Genomic DNA, 19,851 nt, shown 5'->3' with positions numbered 1-19,851 from the left:
GGTGCAGTAAGAGCTGGGAGGGGACAGACCCAGGACAGCTGACCCAAACTAGCCAAAGGGGTATTCCATACCATCTGACGTCATGCTAAACAAAATATAGGGGTGACTAGCTGGGGTGGGCTGGACTGCTCAGGGTTAGGCTGGGCATCAGTCAGCGAGTGGTGAGCAATTGCATTGTGCATCACTTGTTTTGTACACATTAGTAGTAGTACTATTATCATCATTATTGTTATTACTATTATTTTCTCTGTCTTAATAACCTGTCTTTATCTCAACTCACAGGCTTCACTTTCCCATTTCTCTCCCTCATCCCAGAGAGGGTGGGGGGAGGGTGAGTGAATGACTGTGTGATGTTCAGCTGCCGCCCGGGTTAAACCACAACATGGTATCAAATGATTTAATAGTGTATAAGGATTTGCTGCTACCGGGAATTTAGTCACTGTTCTTCAATTCACAGCTCTTAGATCTTGGACCAAATGGTATGTCCCATCAGCTTTCTTTACGGGTAATATAGGCATATTATGGTGGGACATACGTTTTAAAGACCGTCCTTGTAATAGCTGGTCTATGACTGGTTTTAATCCCTTCCTTCCTTCTAATGGATTGGGATACTGTTTTATAGGTTTCTGGGATTCTGTTATTGCTACCATTAGGGGTTCCATTTCCAACTTTCCCAGTTCCCCTTCCTTATACCATACTCGGGGATCTATATCGCCCTCATCTTTTGTTAATGCATATAACCAGACTTTCCCATTTTCCCCTATAAGCTTTAAGCCCATTTTGATAATCAAATCCCTTCCCAATAGGTTATATTCTGCTTCTGGAACAAGCAGGAGATCATTAAGACCCACATGGGTCTCAGATTCCACCTCGACGTTTTCTAATATTGACACAGGGAATATTGACATCCTTTTGTCCCTACCACAGACATTTGCTTTTTCCCTTTTTTCAGTCCCCTTGGTATATTCTGAATAGTCAATCTTTCAGCCCCCGTATCTACCAGAAATCAAACTTCTTTGTGGGGACCTATTAATAACTTTATCAAGGGCTCTGTAGATGTTTGGGTCCCCAGAAGGTATAGCCCCTGACACCCCTAATCTTCTTTAAATATTTTCTAAGGTTGGTCATATGGAGGAGGCAAATTATCTAGGGGGTCCCTCCCCTCCTTATCTTCTTCATCCTCCTTTTTGTAATTAAATTAAATATATGAGTGGTGGGCAATACCGTTAGTCCCAACTAGGCTGCAGCATACTTGTTCTCTTCTGGATCCATGGGTATTCTACTATTAACATAAATGTTCAATGCCTGACAGACCCAGTCCTCTGTGGACCCAAATATCGACTAAGATACATGTACATGGGATCTTAAGGTTTCTTTTGGCTTTTTAACCATACAAAATGAATCATTCTTGCCTTATCCTTATGTTTAGTGCTTCTAAAACTATCCCAATATCTTAACAGCCCTAAGGGACTATCCAGCGGAGTATCTGGTAATTTTTCGCTCTTTTTAAACCAGAGGCCCCTCCTCAAACCTCCTGAGTCTAAGGATCTGCTTTGTCCCTGACCCATTTCTGGAACTTCTTTTTATACAAAAAAAAAGTTCTGAAACTCATGCCTGTGCCTGTATGTAAAGGTGTCTTGTGAGTGTTATCCCACCCACAAATACCTAGAACAATCACTTCGGTCCTTCACCGGCCGAGTCCCTTGCGGGATATTGGAACTGTGGTTAGAAGGCCTCCGCACTGGCTTCGGAACTAAGTTCCATCTCAATCACACCCTTACACACAGTCACACAACTGAATCCACCCAACCGAACGGCATACTCACAAAACGATAAATCTTCATTCGGATTGTGAGATATGTTCATCTGATTCATGTCAATAGAGAGCAGTTCTGTCTGTCTCTGAGTCCTGCACTGGCAATGTAGTTCTTCCACAGATGTGGTTTCTTCCCTTTCCTCCCCGTGTCCCAGTCTCCCCCTCATTATAGTCAATTTATCAAATCTTCAGAAATATTCCTCAAATCCATGAGCCTATTTGCTTTTGTTACTGATTCCGAACTCTTATTCCTAACAGTTACAGCCTTTTTGCCTTCTTTGTGGTTGATTTAGCACTGCTATAGATGTGACTGGAGTGTCTCTGTGAATGGCCTGTGAGGAATGTTTTAACAATTCGTGAAGTGTCAATAAAGAGCTATTTGTGTTTGTATGTTCTTTCTTTGAAGTCTCTGATGTCTGGGGGTTTCAGAACAACTGCTAACAACTAGTGACTGTTATGACTTCTGAATGGGACACTATGCAAGCCCCTGATATCTGGCCAGGAGATTAAGGAGAAGAAAGAAGCTGAAGGACAGCTAGAAGACAAAACTTGCAGGGAACGCTGTGTAAGCTTTTGACATGCTGCCAAGGAGTACAAAGGGGAAGGACAAGAAAAAAAAACTGAGAGGAAGACTATGAGCCTTCAGCATGAAAGACCCCCGGAGACCCCCAGAGGGACCACCAGAGACTGATACGCATGCTCCAGTTGGAGGGTTTGGATTCTGGAAACTAATTATAATAACCCATTTTTTTTAGAAGTAGTAATGAATATGTATCAGCCTAGGAGCATAAAAATCAGCTGCTTGATGTAACTGGTGTGCGTCTAGGTGGAGCAGAGACTCCCGATGCACCCAGCGCTGTTTGCTTACCTCTATTCTTTTAATAAATTGTAAACTTTGATTATAATCCTATTTTGGGACTGAGTGATTTAGAACAGGATCTTCGCGTGCAGAATTACGGGTTTAATCCAGAGGAGGGGAGAGCTCTTTGTTCTTTACTTGCTTCTTATGTTCGTAATCCTGCTGGGCTCCTTACTGCTTCCTGCAAAGGGCCACAACGAAACAAGGGTGGGGGCACCTCCCTTAGCTGTTCACAGCCTTGGGACCCAAAAGGATCACATTGGGGTCACCAAATTGTTATAAATTCTGAGTCAATTTAGCTTTATAAGATTTATTTATGGGGTCAATAAAAGGCAAGGAAACAGCGCTGGGTGTGAGGAGAATCTGGGCTCCTCCAACACACTCACAAATTACAGCAGGTGGTTGTTTTTTATGTTTCTAGGCTAATACATATTCATTACTACTTCTAGAAAAAACAGGGTTAGTATAATTAGTTCCCAGAATCCAAACCCTCCCACTGGTGCATGCGTATCAGTCTCCAGTGGTCCCTCTGGGGGTCTCTTGTGCTGAAGGCTTGTAGTCTTCCTCCCAGGATTTTTTTCTTGTCCTTCTCCTTTGTCCGTCTTGGCCGGATGTCAGAGACTTGTGCAGCGTCCCCTGCAAGCTTTGTCTTTTAGTCGTCCTTCAGCTTTTCCTTTCTCCTTAATCTCTTGGCGGATATCAGAGACTTGCGTAGTGTCCCGTACAATAGTCACAATAGTTAGCAGTTAGTTTGAAACACCCCCAGATATCAGAGACTCAAGGTTTACCTTTCAAGCCCTCTATTGACACAAATTGCTGAAATATTCCTTACAAGTGGCTTCTGGTAGATTTATGTCCCATTGTTTCCATGTCCCAGTACCCAATGCTCCTAACATAGTCTTTAACAGTCCATTGCGCCTCTCAACCTTCCCAGAGGCTTGTGGGTGATAAGGGATGTGATACACCCACTCAGTACCATGCCTCTTGGCCCAGGAGGTGACAAGATTGTTTCGGAAATGACTCCCATTGTCAGGCTCAATTCTCTCTGGTCTACCATGACACCACAGCACTTGCCTTTCTAGGCCCAAGATAGTGTTTCAGGCTGTGGCATGGTTTACGGGGTATGTTTCCAGTCACACAGTAGTTGCTTCTATCATGGTGAGTACGTACTGTTTGCCTTGGTGGGTTTGTGGGAGTGGTCTGATATAGTCAATTTGCCAGGCCTCACCATATTGAAACCCTAGCCACCTCCCCCTGTTCCAGGGAGATTTTACCTTCACGGCTTTCTTGGTTGCAGCACAAGTCTCACACTCATGGGTAACCTGTGTTATGACCTCAATGGTCAGGTCCACCCCTTGATCACAAGCCCATCTGTATGTGGCATCCCTCCCCAGATGTCCTGATGTTTCCTGGGCCCATCGAGCTACAAACAGTTCACCCTTACATTCCCAGTCTAGGTCCACCTGAGCCACTTCAATTTTTGAAGCTTGATCCACTTCTTCATTGTTCTGATGTTCTTCAGTAGCATGACTTTTGGGCATGTGGGCATCTACATGACATACATACAGGTTTTCTACCCCAGCAGCAATATCTTGCCACAGGGTAGCAGCCCAGATAGGTTTACCTCTGTGCTGCCAGTTGCTCTGTTTCCATTGCTGCAGCCACCTCCACAGAGCATTTGCACCATCCATGAGTCAGTGTAGAGATATAGTACGGGCCATCTTTCTCTTTCAGCAATCTCTAGGGCTAGTTGTATGGCTTTTACTTCTGCATACTGACTCGACTCGCCTTCCCCTTCCATGGCCTCCACAACTTGTCGTGTGGGACTCCACACAGCAGCTTTCCATTTCCGATGGCTCCCTACCACACGGCTGGATCTGTCAGTAAAAAGACATCCTGCTTTCTGTCTTCTGGCAACTCATTCCCGGGCAATTAGCTTTTCTCATTCGAGTCTGCTGTGTAATTAATGCTATTCACTTACTCCACATAGCATCAGCTGCATGGTGTGTAGTGGGAATTTTCCCTTTGAACATCAAATGTAACACTGGTAGCTGTGGTGCCAACAGGAGCTGTGCTTCTGTACCTACAGCTTCTGAAGCAGCTCGAACACCCTCATATGCCATATATCTTTTTCAGTTGGGGTGTAATTGGCTTCTGATCCTCGATCGCCCCAGCTCCAGAAACCCAGAGGTCGAGTTTCTTCTGGGGTTTTCTGCCAGAGGCTCCAGGTGAGCCCATGCTCTGCAGCTGCAGTGTAAAGTATGTTTGGCACAGCTGGTCCGGTAAAGACAGGCCCAAGGGCTACCGCACGAGCTATTTCTTGTTTGTTTTGTTCAAAGGCCTGTTGTTGCTGCAAAATAGTTTCTCTTTCAAGTCACTCGATATAAAGGACTCACAAGCTGACTATAGCCTGGAACATGCATTCTCCAGAATCCCACAAGGCCTAGGATAGCTTGTGTTTCTTTATTGCTAGTTGGTGGAGACATTGCCGTTATTTTATTGATCACATCCATCGGAATATGGCGACGTCCACCCTGCCATTTTACCCCCAAGAACTGGATTTCCTGTGCAGGTCCCTTGACTTTACTCTCTTTAATGGCAAAACCAGCTTTCAGGAGAATTTGGATTACTTTCTTCCTGTTCTCAAAAACTTCTTCTGCTGTGTTGCCCCACACGAGGATGTCATCAATGTACTGATCCCAGCTGCTTGCCTTCATTGCCTTCTAATTGTTGGCTATTGGCCCCAGCATCGAAGCAGCCAGGTGAGGATGTGTTCACCTGGGCGTCGACTATAATCCTTTCATATTTCTCACAACTCACTCAGGGATAGGGATCAAGTGGTTTCTGTTTCCTTTATGATTTCCATCTTCCTGCTGTTTTTGTGATGGCTCTGCTTTAGAGATGCCTGCCCTTTCCCCTTCTCCCTCCTTCTTAGGAGAGGCTTCTTCCCTTACTAAACAAGCTGACTTCCGTTTCTATTGTTTTGACTTGACTATGGGGGCGACTGATACCATGGTTGGTCCTCTGGGTCAGCCACAGCATGTGTTATCTGGTCATCAGAATCAGAGACTTCCTCTCTCTCTTCAAGGTGCTGGATGATGTTAAACGGTGTTTGATAGGAGTAAGCCAAAACCCAGGACAATGCTGCAAGCTGTCGTTCTCCGGCATTATCAGGGTCAGGACATGTGACTCTCAAACGTTCCATCAGGTTTTTAGGATTTTGCATTTGTTCAGGGGAGAAGTTCAAAACTATTGGAGGAGACACTCATGACAGGTACCTGCCTATATCCTCCCACACATGTTGCCACCCGTCACAAGACTGTTTCAAGACAGATTCCCAGGTAAGCTTCCTAAACAATCGACTAATCTTAGAGAGAAGAGGAAACCCATTATTCAGAATCAGAAATAGCAATATACGGGTTACACATGGATATTCAGAATACTCCAAAACTGTTGTAATTAGCCCACTGTGAAAGAAGGAGGAGGTACCGTTCCTGATATTATTCATAAACTGACATCCAGATGAGGAAAAGAAGGCAGTGTAGTTCTGAATATTCTCTAAAAGATAGTTTCCATGAGACCCAAATGATAACAGTGCAGAGCCTGAATGCCAGACAAAACTCAAGGCCAGTGCTTGGCAGCACAGTGAATTAAAAAAAATAAAAAATGAACACAGATTGTAGCACATTCTCAGATTGGATATAGAGGAGAAAGGAGAACATGACACGGATTGCATGACATATGATCAAACGAGCCAATATTAACATGACACTGAACATGGTGACTAGCAAGTAAGTGTGCTAGTTGTAAGTGTTTTAATCAGTTCTTTTATCTCAACCCTTTGAACCCCACATTAGGCGCCAAAATGGACTGTGGTGGTTTTACTGTGCTAGGCAGCTAAATACCACAACCACTCTCTCACTTCCCGTCCCTAGATGAGGAGGGGAAGAAGTAAAGTATGGAACAACTCACGGGTTGAGATAAGGATAATTTAATTAAAGGGAAAAAATATTAGGGAAAGATTATTATTAACTAAACAATTTAACTATAGGGGAAAAAATGAAAATGTACCAACCCCCAGAAGTGACAAACAACACGACAGGAAACACATACAGTAAGTAATGTGCTATATAACTCGGTTCAGAAAGCAGGTATTTAAAATTTAACCTCTTCTAGAACGTAAGCAACATGAAATAACACTAAAGAACTAAAGGTTCTTTATAGAACTAAAGGTTTATGTCCTCATGAAATAGAATTATTTAAGTACACAGATCTTTACTGCAAATATTTTTACAAATGAAATATACGGATTTTTTTTCTTTTTAAATGGCCCTAAGGAGAATAATATTCATGAATCAGTTGCATCGCTTTTCATTTAGGGGAGATAAAGAAGCTCAGTCCTCTCTTTAGATTTCGGTTGAATGCATGTCATGATATGATCAACACTCAGCCTGCAATCAGCTTGGGTCTTTTGATCGCAGTAAGATGTAAAACCCTTGAGCATGCATTAAATTCTCCCATTTTCCTTGGCTCCTAAAAATAGCATCAACTGCAAGACAATATGAAAATTTATGGAGCCATTTCCTGGGCCTGCATGCAAGAGCAGCCCTGAGAGGAGCTGAGAACAAGGGAGGGCCCTGAGCCAGCATCACCCAACCGGGGGCATGACATCACAAGAGGACCCTTTGTGACCCACACTGCTGTTACCTGGCAATAGCCGGTGCTGGCACAACAGCCCCGCCAGTGTCCGTCAGGACAGCGAGGGGATAGGACAGGAGCGAGTGGGACTGGCAAGGAGCCCCCAAGTGCAGCCCACGTCTTTCCCCACTGCCGGTGGCCGTCCCGAGCCGGCCCTCTCCTCACCCTCACCCCTCATCACTCGCAATGGAGGAGAGACCCCCAAGCCACCCCAGGGTGGCCTGGGAAGAGAGTGAGAGCTCCGATGAGAGCAGCTCTGTATTGGAGCCCTTCGAGGTGGAGTCGCAGCAGCCTGGTGAGTGAGTCTACACTGGGGTGCGCAGGGCTGGGGCCAGCCGTGCCCCCTCCTTGAAGCCAGTGCCCCCTTCCCTTGCTTCATCCTGAAGCCCCTCTACAGTAATCCTTGCTCTCCTTCTGTCTTAGATGCTAGCTGGCTACCTGTGTACGAAGAGGAAGAGGAAGCTGTGGACTTCATCGAGGCCTTCGTCAAAAACCCAGAAAAGGTAAGAGCAGCCCTTTCCATGGCGGCTGTGCCTGCATGTCCTGGCCGTGCCCCGGCTCTGCTGCCAGGCTGATGGAAGGCTGCTGGCTGGGCAGAGCTGCTGCCCTCCAGGCATCCCACACAGCTCCGCACCCCACAGTGCTGCGGTCCTGCTGGCTGTGGCTCCCTCCTCACACTCCCTCTTGGTATCTCTGTGGCTGCCAGGATGATGTGCAGAAGATAAAGTTCCTGAGGAACATCGTCACTGTGTGCACAACCGCAAAAGAGAAGGGCTTGTTAGAGGGCCTGGACATCTTCTGCTTCAGAAATATGCTGGCAGAGAACATCCAGGTGAGGGGACGTGTGGCGGGCTGGGGAAGGTGGCGAGGCTCTCTGGGCATTGGGCAGGGGTGACTGGAGACAAAATGCATGGACGTTGAGTTGCTCCCTGTGAGATTGTGGATGCTGCTGGGACCTCAGTGTTGGAAGGCGCAGGGGGCACTCTGGGTGCCGGTGCTGGGCTGGGGACCCCAGGGCTCCTCTCGTCCTGCCCAGCAGTGCTGGCTCTGCTGGCGCTGGGTATCAACGGCTGCCAGGTCCCATCCCGGTTTTGCTCTGCAGGTGCTGCTGGACGAGGAGCCCAGGGACAAGCTGTGCACAGTGGTGCGGCAGCAAGCCATGCTTGCTATCTCTGCCTTGAGGTATGTGCCCTGTCCTTGGCTCAGCTGGCATATCCCTAGGGCATGGTCCTGGCAGATCTGACCCTGGCAAGGAGGCATTCACCATCCAGGCAGGGCCTCTGCTCTCCCCTGCTCAGGGCTTGTCCAGAGGACAAAGGGAGTACTGAAGCTCTCTGCTGGGAGGTGTGAGGACTACCCTCTTGCCCCGGCCAGCCTCATGGAGGACACTGATCCCAGCAGGGCTCCCCATCCCTCCCTTGGAGTTCTGCCTATGGGAGGTCTGTGTCCACCTCCCTTTGTCATGGAGGCACTGCTGCCAACACCAGTGTCCCTCTCTTTGCAGCACAGTGGAGGTGGTACTGGAGGATGAAATGATGTTTCTGTTACTTGCATCCTTCAAGAGCGTGTTCCTTCTTCCTCCGAAAGAGGAACTGGACATTCGCCTCTACGATACGGTACGTGCTGGGTGAGCTACAGGAGCCCCCATATCTCTTTGAGCTACCTCCTGGCTTGCCTGTATTTACAGATGACTGAAGATCCTTGCTGGGCAGGGTCTCAGCCTTGCTTCACCCCATCACATCCCTCTCACCCTTTCCGTCTGCCTGGCTGTATCCAGCACTTGAGGCCTGGTCTGCACACAGCACCTTTTCTGCCCTGAGGCCTCCACCGGGCAGCGCGCAGAGCTGCAGCTGTCCTTCCTTGGCAGTAAGGAATGTGGTGGTTTTACCCTGCAGGACATCTGAGTTCCACCACAACTGCTCTCTCATTTCCCCTCCACAAAGGGAAAAGTGGAGAAAATACGATGGAAAGGGCTCAAGGCTTGGGCTAAGGAAAGGGACATCCCTCAACAACTATCATCAAGGGCAAAACAGGCTCAGAGTAGGAAGATTAATAAAATGTATTACCTATTTCTAACAAGCTAGAGCAGTAACTCAAAAAAAAACTGGAAATGCCTTCCCCCATCCACCCTCTTCTACGTCCGTCCGTCCCCAGAGGAGCCGGGGAATGGGGGTTGCAGTCAGTCTATAACGCTTTGTCTCCACTGCTCCTTCACGGTCCCTCTCTGCCCCTTCTCCGATGTGGGGTCCCTCCCACGGGATGCCATCCTTCACAAAGTGATCCTGTGTGGGCGTCCCACAGGTAGCAGCTCTTCAAAAACTGCTCCAATATGGCTCCGTAACATGGGGTCAATTTGTCGGGAGCAAACTGTTCCAACATGCGTCTCCCATAGGTAGCAGATGCCCCCAAACCAACTGCTCCTGCTCCTCCTACTCACAGAGGCCACCCCTGCAGACCCCCAAAACCATGCTATGTAAACCCAGTACAAGGGGGAGTTTAGCACATTCTCTTGGAGCTGTGAAGAACCACTGAAAGCCTGACAACACAAAGATTTGTCCTTCTTGCAGACCCTGAAAAGTATGGACATCATGCTGCAGATGTTGCTGATCAGCCCTCCCACCTTCAGCTTCACGGCGAATTTGTGCAGTATCTTGCAGGTTGGTAGTTTTCACAGTGTAGGCTTCACAGTGGCTGTTCCTCACCCGAGAGCAAGGTGACATATAATAGTGAAGAGTGCCCCCTGTGCCATGCACACAGACCATAGTGCCTGCCAGGCCTGTGCCCAGCACACTCAGGGGAGCCAGGGTCTGTCCACCAAGCTCTTCTAGGGCCCCGCTGTCCCCTGGCTGCTGTCAACATCCCTTGCCCTCCACAGGTCCTTCCTGTGTCACAGCACAGCTTCCTCGCAGCACTCCTGGGCCTCCTCTGCCCCCAGAGCTCTCCTTGCACCAAAGCAGTGGTGAATTTGAGAGAATTTGAGCCCTGTCCTTGTGCACCACACTGGCAGCATCTGGAGCTATCGCCCTGCTTTCCTTGTCCCCTGTGTTTTCCTTGCCAGCTGTGAATAGGGTAGAGTTCTCCTGGGACCTGCCCATCCTGCACAGGAGCCCAGCCCCAAAACTCTGTTCTCCTGTCCTCCAAGTAGACATATCCCTGTGGCACCGCATAAACCCAGGCCGTTTCTGCCTGCAGTGGTTTAACCTGGCCAGAGGGTTGAGATAAAGCCAGTTTATTAGGACAGAAAAGAAGGGAAAATAATCATAATAATGATTATAGTACTACTAATAATACACAATGCAATTGCTTACCACCTGCTGACCAATGCCCAGCCTATCCCTGAGCACCCGCTCCCCCCACCCCAGCCAGCCCCCCCATAATTGTTCAGTGTAACGTCAGATGGGATGGAATACCCCTTTGGCCACTTTGGGTCAGCTGTCCTGGGTCTGTCCCCTCCCAGCTCCTGCTGCACCCCCAGCCTGCCTGCTGGCAGGACAGAGCGAGAAGCTGAGAAGTCCTTGGCTTAGTGTAAGCACTGCTCTGCGACAATTAAAACATCAGCGTGTTATCAACGTTATTCTCACCCTAAATGCAAAACACAGCACCACACCAGCTAGGAGGAGGAAAATTATCTCTATCCTAGCTGAAACCAGGACATTGCTCCAAAAGTCAGCCTTCATGGAGAGGGGACAGAGAACTGTTTTGGGGGCGGGAATGGGAAGGAGCTAGGCCTTCCCCGGCATGGCATCTGCCTACTTGCCTGGCTACAGGGTTGGCCTTGGGATTTGTGTGAAGGGACCCCATGGCTCAGTGACCCACTGAGGGCTTTGTTCCAGCTCTGGGAATCCCTAATGAACATTGTGACTCCAGCCAGGAGTTCAGCAGTGCTGCTTCTGCTGGAGCAGTTGTCAGCTCCCAGAGTAGACCAGCAGCTTTGCTTCCTGCAGGTGCTGCTATGCTTCACGAGCTCTCAGAACAAAGTTGGAAAGGAGAGAGCCATGGAGAGGATCTGGAGGCTGATTGGTTTCGTTTCTACCCGTTTTCATCACGAGGTGAGGACACAGGCACCCTCCAGCCAGGCTGTCTGCCCTTCCCTATGTTCCAGAGCAGCCTGCAGCTCAGGGGTGCCTGTGAGGCAAAGCTGGCACAGGTGGGGGCCGTCAGCACAGCTCTGCCCTGAAGGGAGGGTCTTTCTTTCTCCTTCCCCCTGATCTTCCCTCCCCAGGTGCTGCTCTCTGACTTATTGTGTCATGTCTTTCCTCCCTCCCTTCCTTTCTCCCTTCCTCCCTTTCATCCTTTTTTTCCTTCCATAGCCAATTGGAAAATACTTCCAGTCTTCTCAGAGGACAACCATTGTCCTCAGGACACTTGAGACCATTAGAGACTGCTGCATCGATGACGAGAAGAATCAGTGGGCCAAGTTCACGCTGGAAGTGGCCGCGAGAGACTCTGCCTCCTGGCTGATGGATGTAAGCAGCGGATTGCCCTGCCCTTGAGCCCTTTCATCCCTTGCTCACATCCTGCCTCTCATACCCAGCAGCAGTTCCAGTGGCAGCTGGGCAACTGGCTGCAGTCCAGCGGCAGCCACGTTCTCTCCTGTGTCCCTTCCAGGTGGAAACGATTCTGAGATTCCTCCATGAAAACCTGAAAAGGAGCGACAGCACATCTTTACTCCGGCAGAGCTTCTTCTTAGTACTGAAGGCACTGACTAACCAGTTTCCCAGGGAAGCTCTCATAAGCGTGCTGACCAACCTTCCGCCACTTGACAGGTACCACCCCAACAGCTCCCTAAGCACACAGCGGGTCAGGGCCAGGGCTGCAGGATAGCCTGGGACCTGCGGGGCTTGTCTGGGTCACAGCTTTGTGGCCAGGGCAGCCCTGCCAACACAGTGTTCTGGGCTTGCAGCACTACGCTGGACATGTGGAAGGTGATGCTTTCCTTTCCAATGACTTCAGAGAAGATCTTGCAGGAGCTAGAGAATGTTCTCCAGGACAAACGGGTGTGCGCGTCTCTGCAAGCCCACCCTGTGCACACCAGCCTTCTTAACTTCGCTGTGAGTAACCAGAGAACACACCTTGCTCCTCTTCAGGGCTGTGTGTGCTCCTCCAGGAGAGGCACAGTCCTCTCCCTGCCCCATCTTCCCCAAACTGTCGCCTCTTCCAGGACTCATAGACACAGCCCCTTAGGGCCAGCACCAGCCCCCCTACATCAGCCATACGGGGTCCCTGTGCACAAAGACGAAGCCTACCCCTTTACAGGCAGTGCTCACTTTTCTCCATCTCCGGCATCCCCCTACCTTGCCCTTCAGAATGGAAAGCTGCAGCAGTGGCAGGGCCAGGGGTACTATCACAGCAATGGCTGAGGCTGGGACAGAGCCATGGTCTTTGCACAGCCTGGGCAGGCTGTGAGGCCGGGGACAAGTAGCACCTGTAGCCTGCCTTGTGCCAGTTCATGCTGCTCTGTTGCTCCTCAGAGGCATGGCAGCAAGAGGCTGCGGACAGCCAGAGGGCAGGAGGAGCAGGCAAAGAAAAGGTGCCGCGTGGTGCCATGCACAGGGCACAGAGGGGCCCTGTTTTCTTCTGCAGGCACAGCTGCCCCAGGATGAGCATCTGGACAGGCACCTGGGTGCATGTCCCCCACACCCTGCCCTGAGCTGCCAGGGGAGCCAGGAGCTGCGTGGTGATGGGCATGCTGCAGGCTCGGCCCCTCTCTCACGGCTGTGTTCTTTTCAGATGATGCATCCAACCAAACATGTACTATTGAATTTATGTGACCCAAAAAAGCTCCTGACGCTTCTGAGTCTTAGCAGCCTGCCGATCCTCTGGCTGGTGCTCAGAGCCCTCGTCATGCTCTCGGAGACATCTCAGATGGTGAGTCGGACTTTGCCAAACAAAGCCCTGTTGGCAGCCTGGTGCTGGGACAGGAGGCAACACCATGGCTTGTCATTAGCTGGGAGTCAGGAGGTGGGGTGATGGTGGCGGTGGGGCCTGGTGGCTGCCTGTGCAGCGTCCCAGGAGCTTTCCAGATGGATTCCCTGGGGGACATGTGCAAAGTGGGTGACTCAGGGGGGGAAATGGAGCCCTTGCTCTCATCACCTCCCTTCCCCATGCCCTGCTCTCCCAGCTACTTAATCACCACATTCGTGGCTGTTGCCTGATGGAAGGTTGCTGGTGAGATTCCCATGGCAGCTGCCAGGAAGTGAGCAGGAGGCTGGTGCTCTGGAACCAGAGCATCCTGGCCAGGGTGGCTGTCCACCTCTTGACTAAAAACATACGGTGTCTTTCTGTACAGGTGACGGACGTGCAGGTCCTGCTGCCAGAAGTCATGGAGGCTCTGCAGTATGAAAACACGCACATCAACATGAAGGCCCTGACTATCTTCAAAAACGTGATTCGTCATCTGGAGAAGAAGGAGGCCAGCCCCATCGCTCTGGCACTGGCTGGGAGACTCCTGCCTCTGTTTAACGATGTAAGACTGCTGTTGGTGACTGAGCCCCGCAGACGGGCACCCTGCAATGGCACTGCCCTTCGGCCCAGGCCTGCGGGCAGCACTCACGCCGGGCCTTCTCCTCTCTCTGCTCCTCTGGACTCTTGTGGGCTGTCTTCTGGGCTCTGCAGTCCAGCAGGGCTTCTCGCTGTCAGGTAGACAACTCAGCACAGCCAAAAGTTCCCTGTGCTGAGGCAGAAAGGCAGAAGCTGAGGAGACAGAGTGTGCCCCAGAAGCCTTACCGAAGGCCAGCCATATATCCTCCTCAGCCCTTTCCCAGGGGAGCTCTGCTTTGACATAGCTGGTGCAGCTACTAGTAAAAGTGGGCTGGCTTGTAGCACACTCCATGGTACAGGCACCCCGTGCAGGAAACCTGTTGCTTTGCCTTGTGCGGGCCTCCAGCTCCTTTGTTCCGAACACGAGGCTTCACCCTTCACATCAGCCACCCTACGGCCCTTGCTCCCCATGGACAGGGGGAGGCTGGCAGTTGGAGAAGTCCTCCTTTTGTCCTCCCTAACAGGTGTCCAGTGAGGTGCGAGAATGCTCCATGCTCCTCTTCAAAGACTTGATGGAGTCTGTGCTGTGGTGGAAAAAAGGAGAAATGAAGAAGACCGTGCACAGGGCCATTATTCCACTGCTTTTCCGGATGAGTGACGAGACTGAGAGTGTGGCCAAGGTACAGATTTCAGACCTGGCCATTGACGAGGGCACTGGGTGTGCTGACACCAGAAGGGTATTCTGAGCATGGGGGGGCCAGGGCAGCAGGCAATCAGACACTTTAGGTATGTGTGTGCGGTGCCATCTCCCTGCCTCTGCTTCTCCACAGGTCTCTGCAGTAGTCCTACTTGCTTGTGCAAAGTTCCTGAAGTGGAAAGAGCTTGAGCAGCTGGCTCAGAACGAAGACGTCATTAAGATTTGGGAGTACTTGGTAAGGAGAACCACACAGCCCCAGGCCCCATATGGACAAGCCTGTCTGACATGCCCAGGCTGCTCCAGCCCAGAGTCCCCCGCCTGCTGCTGCATCGTGGCTCCGTTCCCTCCAGCACAGAGCCCCAAGGGCTCTTCTGCAGGCCCCTCTGCCTTCCCCACCCCCAGGATGCGGGAGGAGACCCTAGCCCATCTGGGCCTTGGCAGCGGGACAGAAGGGTCTCCCAACTCTTTCCAAACCTCAGCCCCACAGAGCTCCTGGCTGGGAGCTCCGGATGGCCTGGGGGAAAGGGGAAAGGGGGTGCTGGCAGGAGGGAGTCGTCCAGCTGGCTGGGGAGGGTCTGTGAGCTCTGTGCCCTTGTGCTTTCTCCAGCTCAAGCAGAAGAAGAGCAGGGTGGAAGGATACCTGCAGCAGAGCCTGCAATACCTGAAGGATGCTCAGGCCAACTTGCGACAGAAGGCTGTCAAATTCATCGGTAAGCCAAGGCCCTGCTTCCCTGTCTGGGCCCTGCCCTGGCAGCAAGGCCCAGCCCTGTGGGCCCTGAAGCCCCTGATTGTACCCCCAGGAGCCCTGTGCCTCCCTCAGCCCCCTGCCCATGCACGTGGGCCTGGTGTGTGCCTTGCTCAGGTTCCTCCTTGGGCACTGTGCTTGCAGGGGGGTTGGGGGCAGGGGGGCAGCGCCTGTCTATACCAGGGGCTGTGATGGGGAGCAGGATCTGACTGGTGCTCTTTTCCTAGCGTTTGCTGCAATGCACTCCAGGGACCTAGACAAAGAAGACCTGCATGCGATCATCACCTGTGAGTGAGGGCAGTGCTGGGGGTGCTGGGACCAAGTGACAGGGGGCAGAGCCCATGCAGTCTGCAGCCTTGTCCTGCTCCAGGGAAATGCTGCAGGGGCAAAGGGACGTGCTAGCCGGACCTGTTCCTGCTGGCCCTAGAAGTATACGATGGGGTTGGCACGGTCCAGAGTGATGCTGGATGGTCTCTGTAGGTCAACAGGTTTCATCTCTGCTCTGTGTCTTTCTGTCGCAGTCCTCCGAATGCAATGTGACACCCATCCATCAGTCCGTAACCTGGCAGCTGCGACCATAGAGATCCTGCAACGTCAAGTACAGCAGCAACCCGCATCAAGATGGGCTAGGCTAAAAGCACTGCGCTGCTGGCCGTGAAAAGCCAGGGAGCCGCAAAGCTTCCCTGGGGAAGATCTCTCTGAATAAAACTGCAACTACACGACCAGTCCCTTGGTATCCTTCAGTATTTGTCTTATGTGGCAAGGTTTTGATAGGGGGGTTCTGCAGGGGCAGCTTGTGTGAGAAGAGCCCAGGGGATGCTGCAAGGCAAGCGAGGACCATCCCCAGAGGGCTCCAAAAAGGACTCGCTGCCGGAGGAGCCCATGGAGGAGGAGGTGGATCTGTCCTGAAGGAGGCTGCAGTCCGTGGAGAAGCCCCAGAGAAGCACACTCTGGAGTGGAGCTGCTGCCTGTGCAGAGCAGCCCACAGTGGAGCAGGAGGCCCGGGCCCCCCTTCCCCATTCTCCTGTGCTGCTTGTGGGAAGGAGGTAGAAGAGTGTGCAAGCGAGGAAGGTGTTTCTCGTTTGCTTTCGATTCTCACTACTGTAGTTTGTTATTGACAGGAATAAAGAGAACGATGTTTGGGTGCTTTGGGGAGATGTGTGTTTCCTCAGATGAGAAGCACTGGTTCACTGGAAACAAACTCGTGTCCCCCTGGGAGGTGTTTGTGGACCACAGGGAAGTGCTGCGGGTCCCCAGGAAAATGCCTGGATGCCCTTGGACGTTGTGCTTGTGTACCTTGAGGAGATGCTACATTGCACAAAGGAGATGCTTGCATGCTCCAGAGACATGCCGGGGTGCCCCTGTGTTGTGCTTCCTTGCCCCAAATCTAGGCTTGGGCACTCTGGGCATGTTCTTGGGTGCCTCCACGAGAAGATGGTGTGCTCCTGCAAGGTGCTTGGATGCCCTGAGGAGATGCCAGCATGCCTTAGGAAAATGCTTGGGTACACCAGGGAGATCCTTGGTCTTCAAGGGAGGTGATTGCGTTCTCCAGCAAGGTGTTTGGCTGTCCCGTGCTGGTTTACCTTAGGGAGATGCCTGGGTGCTACAAGGATGTTCTTGGGTGCCCCTTTTACACAGCTGGATGCCCACAGTTGATGCTGCTCTTTCCCAGGGAGGTGCTTGGGTCCTCCCTCCAAGGAGATGCTTCTTTTCTAAGGGGAGATGCTTTTGGGTAACGCAAAGAGGTTCTGGGATGCAACAGGAGATACTTGAAGGATGTACTTGGGTGCCCAAGGGAGATGATTTGGTGCTCTACGCAGAATCCTAACTTCTCCAAGGAGATGTTTTTGTGGTGTGGGAGAAAAAATTTTTCAGTGCATCCACAGGGAGATGCTTGAGTGCCAATAGGAGATGCATGGGTCCACCAGGAAAATGCTTACGTCCCCTGGGGATATGCTTGGGTGCCCTGCTGACATACTTGAGTGACCCAGGGAGGGGCTCCTGCCCCCCGCAGAAGCTCTGGGGTTCCAAGGGAGATGCTTCCCATCTCCAATGAGATACCTGTGTGCCCCAGGTGGTGTTTTGGAGCCTTGGGGAGACGGTTGGATTCTCCACTCAGATGCAGGAGTATCTTGGAGTATGTGAGATGCAGGAGATGCTTGGGTGTCCCTGTGAGATATTAGAGTCCTCCTGGGAGGAGCTTGTGACCCAGAGGCAGGTGGTGGCAGCCTCTAGGGAGGTGCTTTGGTGCCACTTGCAGTGCTTGGGGGCCATGGGGAAATGCTTGCATACCCCAAGAAGCTCCTTGGGTCCTCCAGGAAGGTGCCTGGATTCCCCAGGGAGATGTTTGGCTGACCCAGGGCGATGTATGGCTTCTCCAGAGAGGTGTTTCATTGCTGGAGGGAAATTCCTGGGTGCTGCCGAGAGATGATTATGTGCCCCAGGCCCTTCTGTGCCCATAGAAGATTCCTGTGTGCCCTTGGAAATGCTTTTCTGCTTCTGTGGACTGCTGAAAATACTCATACTTGGGTGCCCAGCAGTAATGCTTGGGTGGCCCAGGGAGATTCCTGGGGCTTTCAGGGACACGCAAAATGCCTTAGAATGTTCCTTGGGTGGTCCAGAAACATGCTGGGGACACTGCGGGAGATTTTAGGATCCCCCAGTGACATTCTTAGGTATCTCAAAAAGTTACTTGAGTGTTCCAGGAAGACGCATGGATGCTCTGGGGAGATGTTTGGGTTCTGCACAAATGTGCTTGTATGTCCTGATGGAGATGCTTCTGTTGCCTGGGGAGATAGCTGATTGCTGCAGTGAGATTTCTGAATGTTGTGCAGAGATGCTTGGTGCCTCAAGAAAGGTTCTTGTTTCCCTTGGGAAGATGATGGGGTGCCCTGTGGAAATGCCACGCTAACCTAAGGAGGTCTTTGGCTCCTCCAGGAAGATGGTTGTCTACCCTTTGGATAAGCTTGGGTGCTCTAAAGAGATGCCTGGGTGCCCCAAAGACATGTGGTGTGCCAGGCCAAGGGGCTTTGGGAGTCCACGGAGGTTTGTGGGTGACCCAGGAAGATCCCTGGGCATTGCAGGGAGATGTGTGTCTTCTCCTGGGAAGTGTTCAATGGCTATAGGGAGGCGCCTGGGAGCTCCAAGGATGTTCTTGTATGCCCTATGGAGATGCTGGGATAGCAAAGAGCAATGCTTTTGTGCCCCGAGGAGGTGCTTGGTTGCTGCAGGCTCTAGCAATTCCCTGTATGCCACAATCATCTCACTTAGGCAGGCAGGAATTTCCCAGGGAACTCAAGCAGCTCCACATTTCTCTGATTCTCTCATCCACAGAGTTGCTTGTTGGCCCCACAGCGATTCTTGGTTTGTCCAGTGTGGACCTTGGGTGTTCCAGGGAGATGCTTGGTGAGTCAGCAAGAATCTAAGCACCCCTGGGGAGGTGCCTGAGTACATCAGGAGGTGCTTGGTTTTCCTGGAGATATGCTTAGGTGCCCAAAGAGGTGCCTGTGTTCACCCAGAGGTGCTTGGGTGCTCCAGGGTGGTGCCTTCTTTTCCCCTGAGGGGCTGGGATGCACTGGACTGACACGAGTGCTCCACTGAGTGCTTTGTATGATCCATAAAGCTGCTCGCTTTCTCTGGGGAGATGCTTGAGTGCCCCGGGAAGTTGCTTGGCTGCTCTAGGAAAGTACTTGGATGAGCTTTGAGTGCTCAAACAGCGAACTTGTGTTCTCTGGTTATGTGCTTGGGTACCCTGGGATGATGTTTTTTTTTCTTATTTTTCACTGCCTTGAAACTTGGGTGCCTTGGAGAGTAGAAATCAAGTATGTTGAAGATCCCATTACTTGTAATACTGGAAGACTGCAATTCCTTTCTTAATCTCCTAACAACAAAAACAAAGACAAATTAGCAGTAAGCACAAATGAAAGCTTAAGAACACTTTCTATTACTATAAAAACAAAGGCTCTGTAATACAGAGTTAGTAATATTTAGCAAATACTGTGCTACCACCAATGACCTATTACCTCTTCTAGCTTCAGATGCATCCTCATGCATCCAAAATAGAGAGTAGGATATAAACTATATGGACCTGTATCAGCAGTGGTTTCACAACAATTAGGAAGAGTTAGAAACAGTTCCCGAAAAGCCACAACAAGCTCAAGAAGTTAATTTCTAGACTTTGAATAATTACCCGTTACGTTCTCTCTCTTCCTACAGTAGAGCACACTCCTGACTAACTTGTACGGTGCCCTCTGAATAGGAGAGATTTGTTTGGTAAAGCTCAAGGAAGAAACAGAAAACCAAGAAAGCTAATTACTTTCAATCTAAGTATTAAAAGTTAAGTTACAAAAGTTCACAGGCCCTGAGATAACAGAAATAAAGCCCTTCTCAAGCTAAAAGATCTCATTTTTTTCAGGAGTGGCCTCCCTGAACCCAAATAATCCTCTCTCTTTCACAGGCGGAACAGAGTGTCTGTTCTAACTCTTTCTCAGGTGTGGAAGAAGAGATCGAGATGACCAGTGCCTAAAAAAAGAGGCACTCTCTTTTTAGGGCAGACT

The 19,851-nt window shown here is 50.8% G+C and overlaps 2 protein-coding genes and 1 long non-coding RNA gene across 3 annotated transcripts; all 3 read left to right on the top strand.

Annotated features, from left to right (window-relative positions):
• Nucleotides 1–7,559: 7,559 nt before the first annotated feature.
• LOC116501603 lies at nucleotides 7,560–10,090 on the top strand. Its single transcript, XM_032207198.1, has 6 exons — nucleotides 7,560–7,668; nucleotides 7,797–7,876; nucleotides 8,080–8,205; nucleotides 8,476–8,555; nucleotides 8,878–8,989; nucleotides 9,941–10,090. Exons 1-6 carry the CDS (start codon nucleotides 7,560–7,562, stop codon nucleotides 10,088–10,090), a joined length of 657 nt encoding a protein of 218 aa, XP_032063089.1.
• Nucleotides 10,091–12,289: 2,199 nt separating this feature from the next.
• LOC116501602 lies at nucleotides 12,290–14,599 on the top strand. Its single transcript, XM_032207196.1, has 4 exons — nucleotides 12,290–12,424; nucleotides 13,104–13,241; nucleotides 13,663–13,839; nucleotides 14,378–14,599. The coding sequence occupies exons 1-4, from the start codon at nucleotides 12,290–12,292 to the stop codon at nucleotides 14,597–14,599; spliced, it is 672 nt and encodes a 223-aa protein (XP_032063087.1).
• Nucleotides 14,600–15,188: 589 nt separating this feature from the next.
• On the top strand, nucleotides 15,189–16,017 carry LOC116501609. The gene is made up of 3 exons (XR_004254468.1): nucleotides 15,189–15,260; nucleotides 15,523–15,582; nucleotides 15,817–16,017. It is a non-coding gene; the product is annotated as an uncharacterized LOC116501609 (long non-coding RNA).
• The last annotated feature ends 3,834 nt before the right edge of the window (nucleotides 16,018–19,851 follow it).

The sequence above is a fragment of the Aythya fuligula genome, unplaced genomic scaffold (genome assembly GCF_009819795.1).
Source record: "Aythya fuligula isolate bAytFul2 unplaced genomic scaffold, bAytFul2.pri scaffold_52_arrow_ctg1, whole genome shotgun sequence".
In the NCBI taxonomy this organism is placed as follows: domain Eukaryota; kingdom Metazoa; phylum Chordata; class Aves; order Anseriformes; family Anatidae; genus Aythya; species Aythya fuligula.
This window is presented reverse-complemented; position numbering and strand designations above follow the sequence as displayed.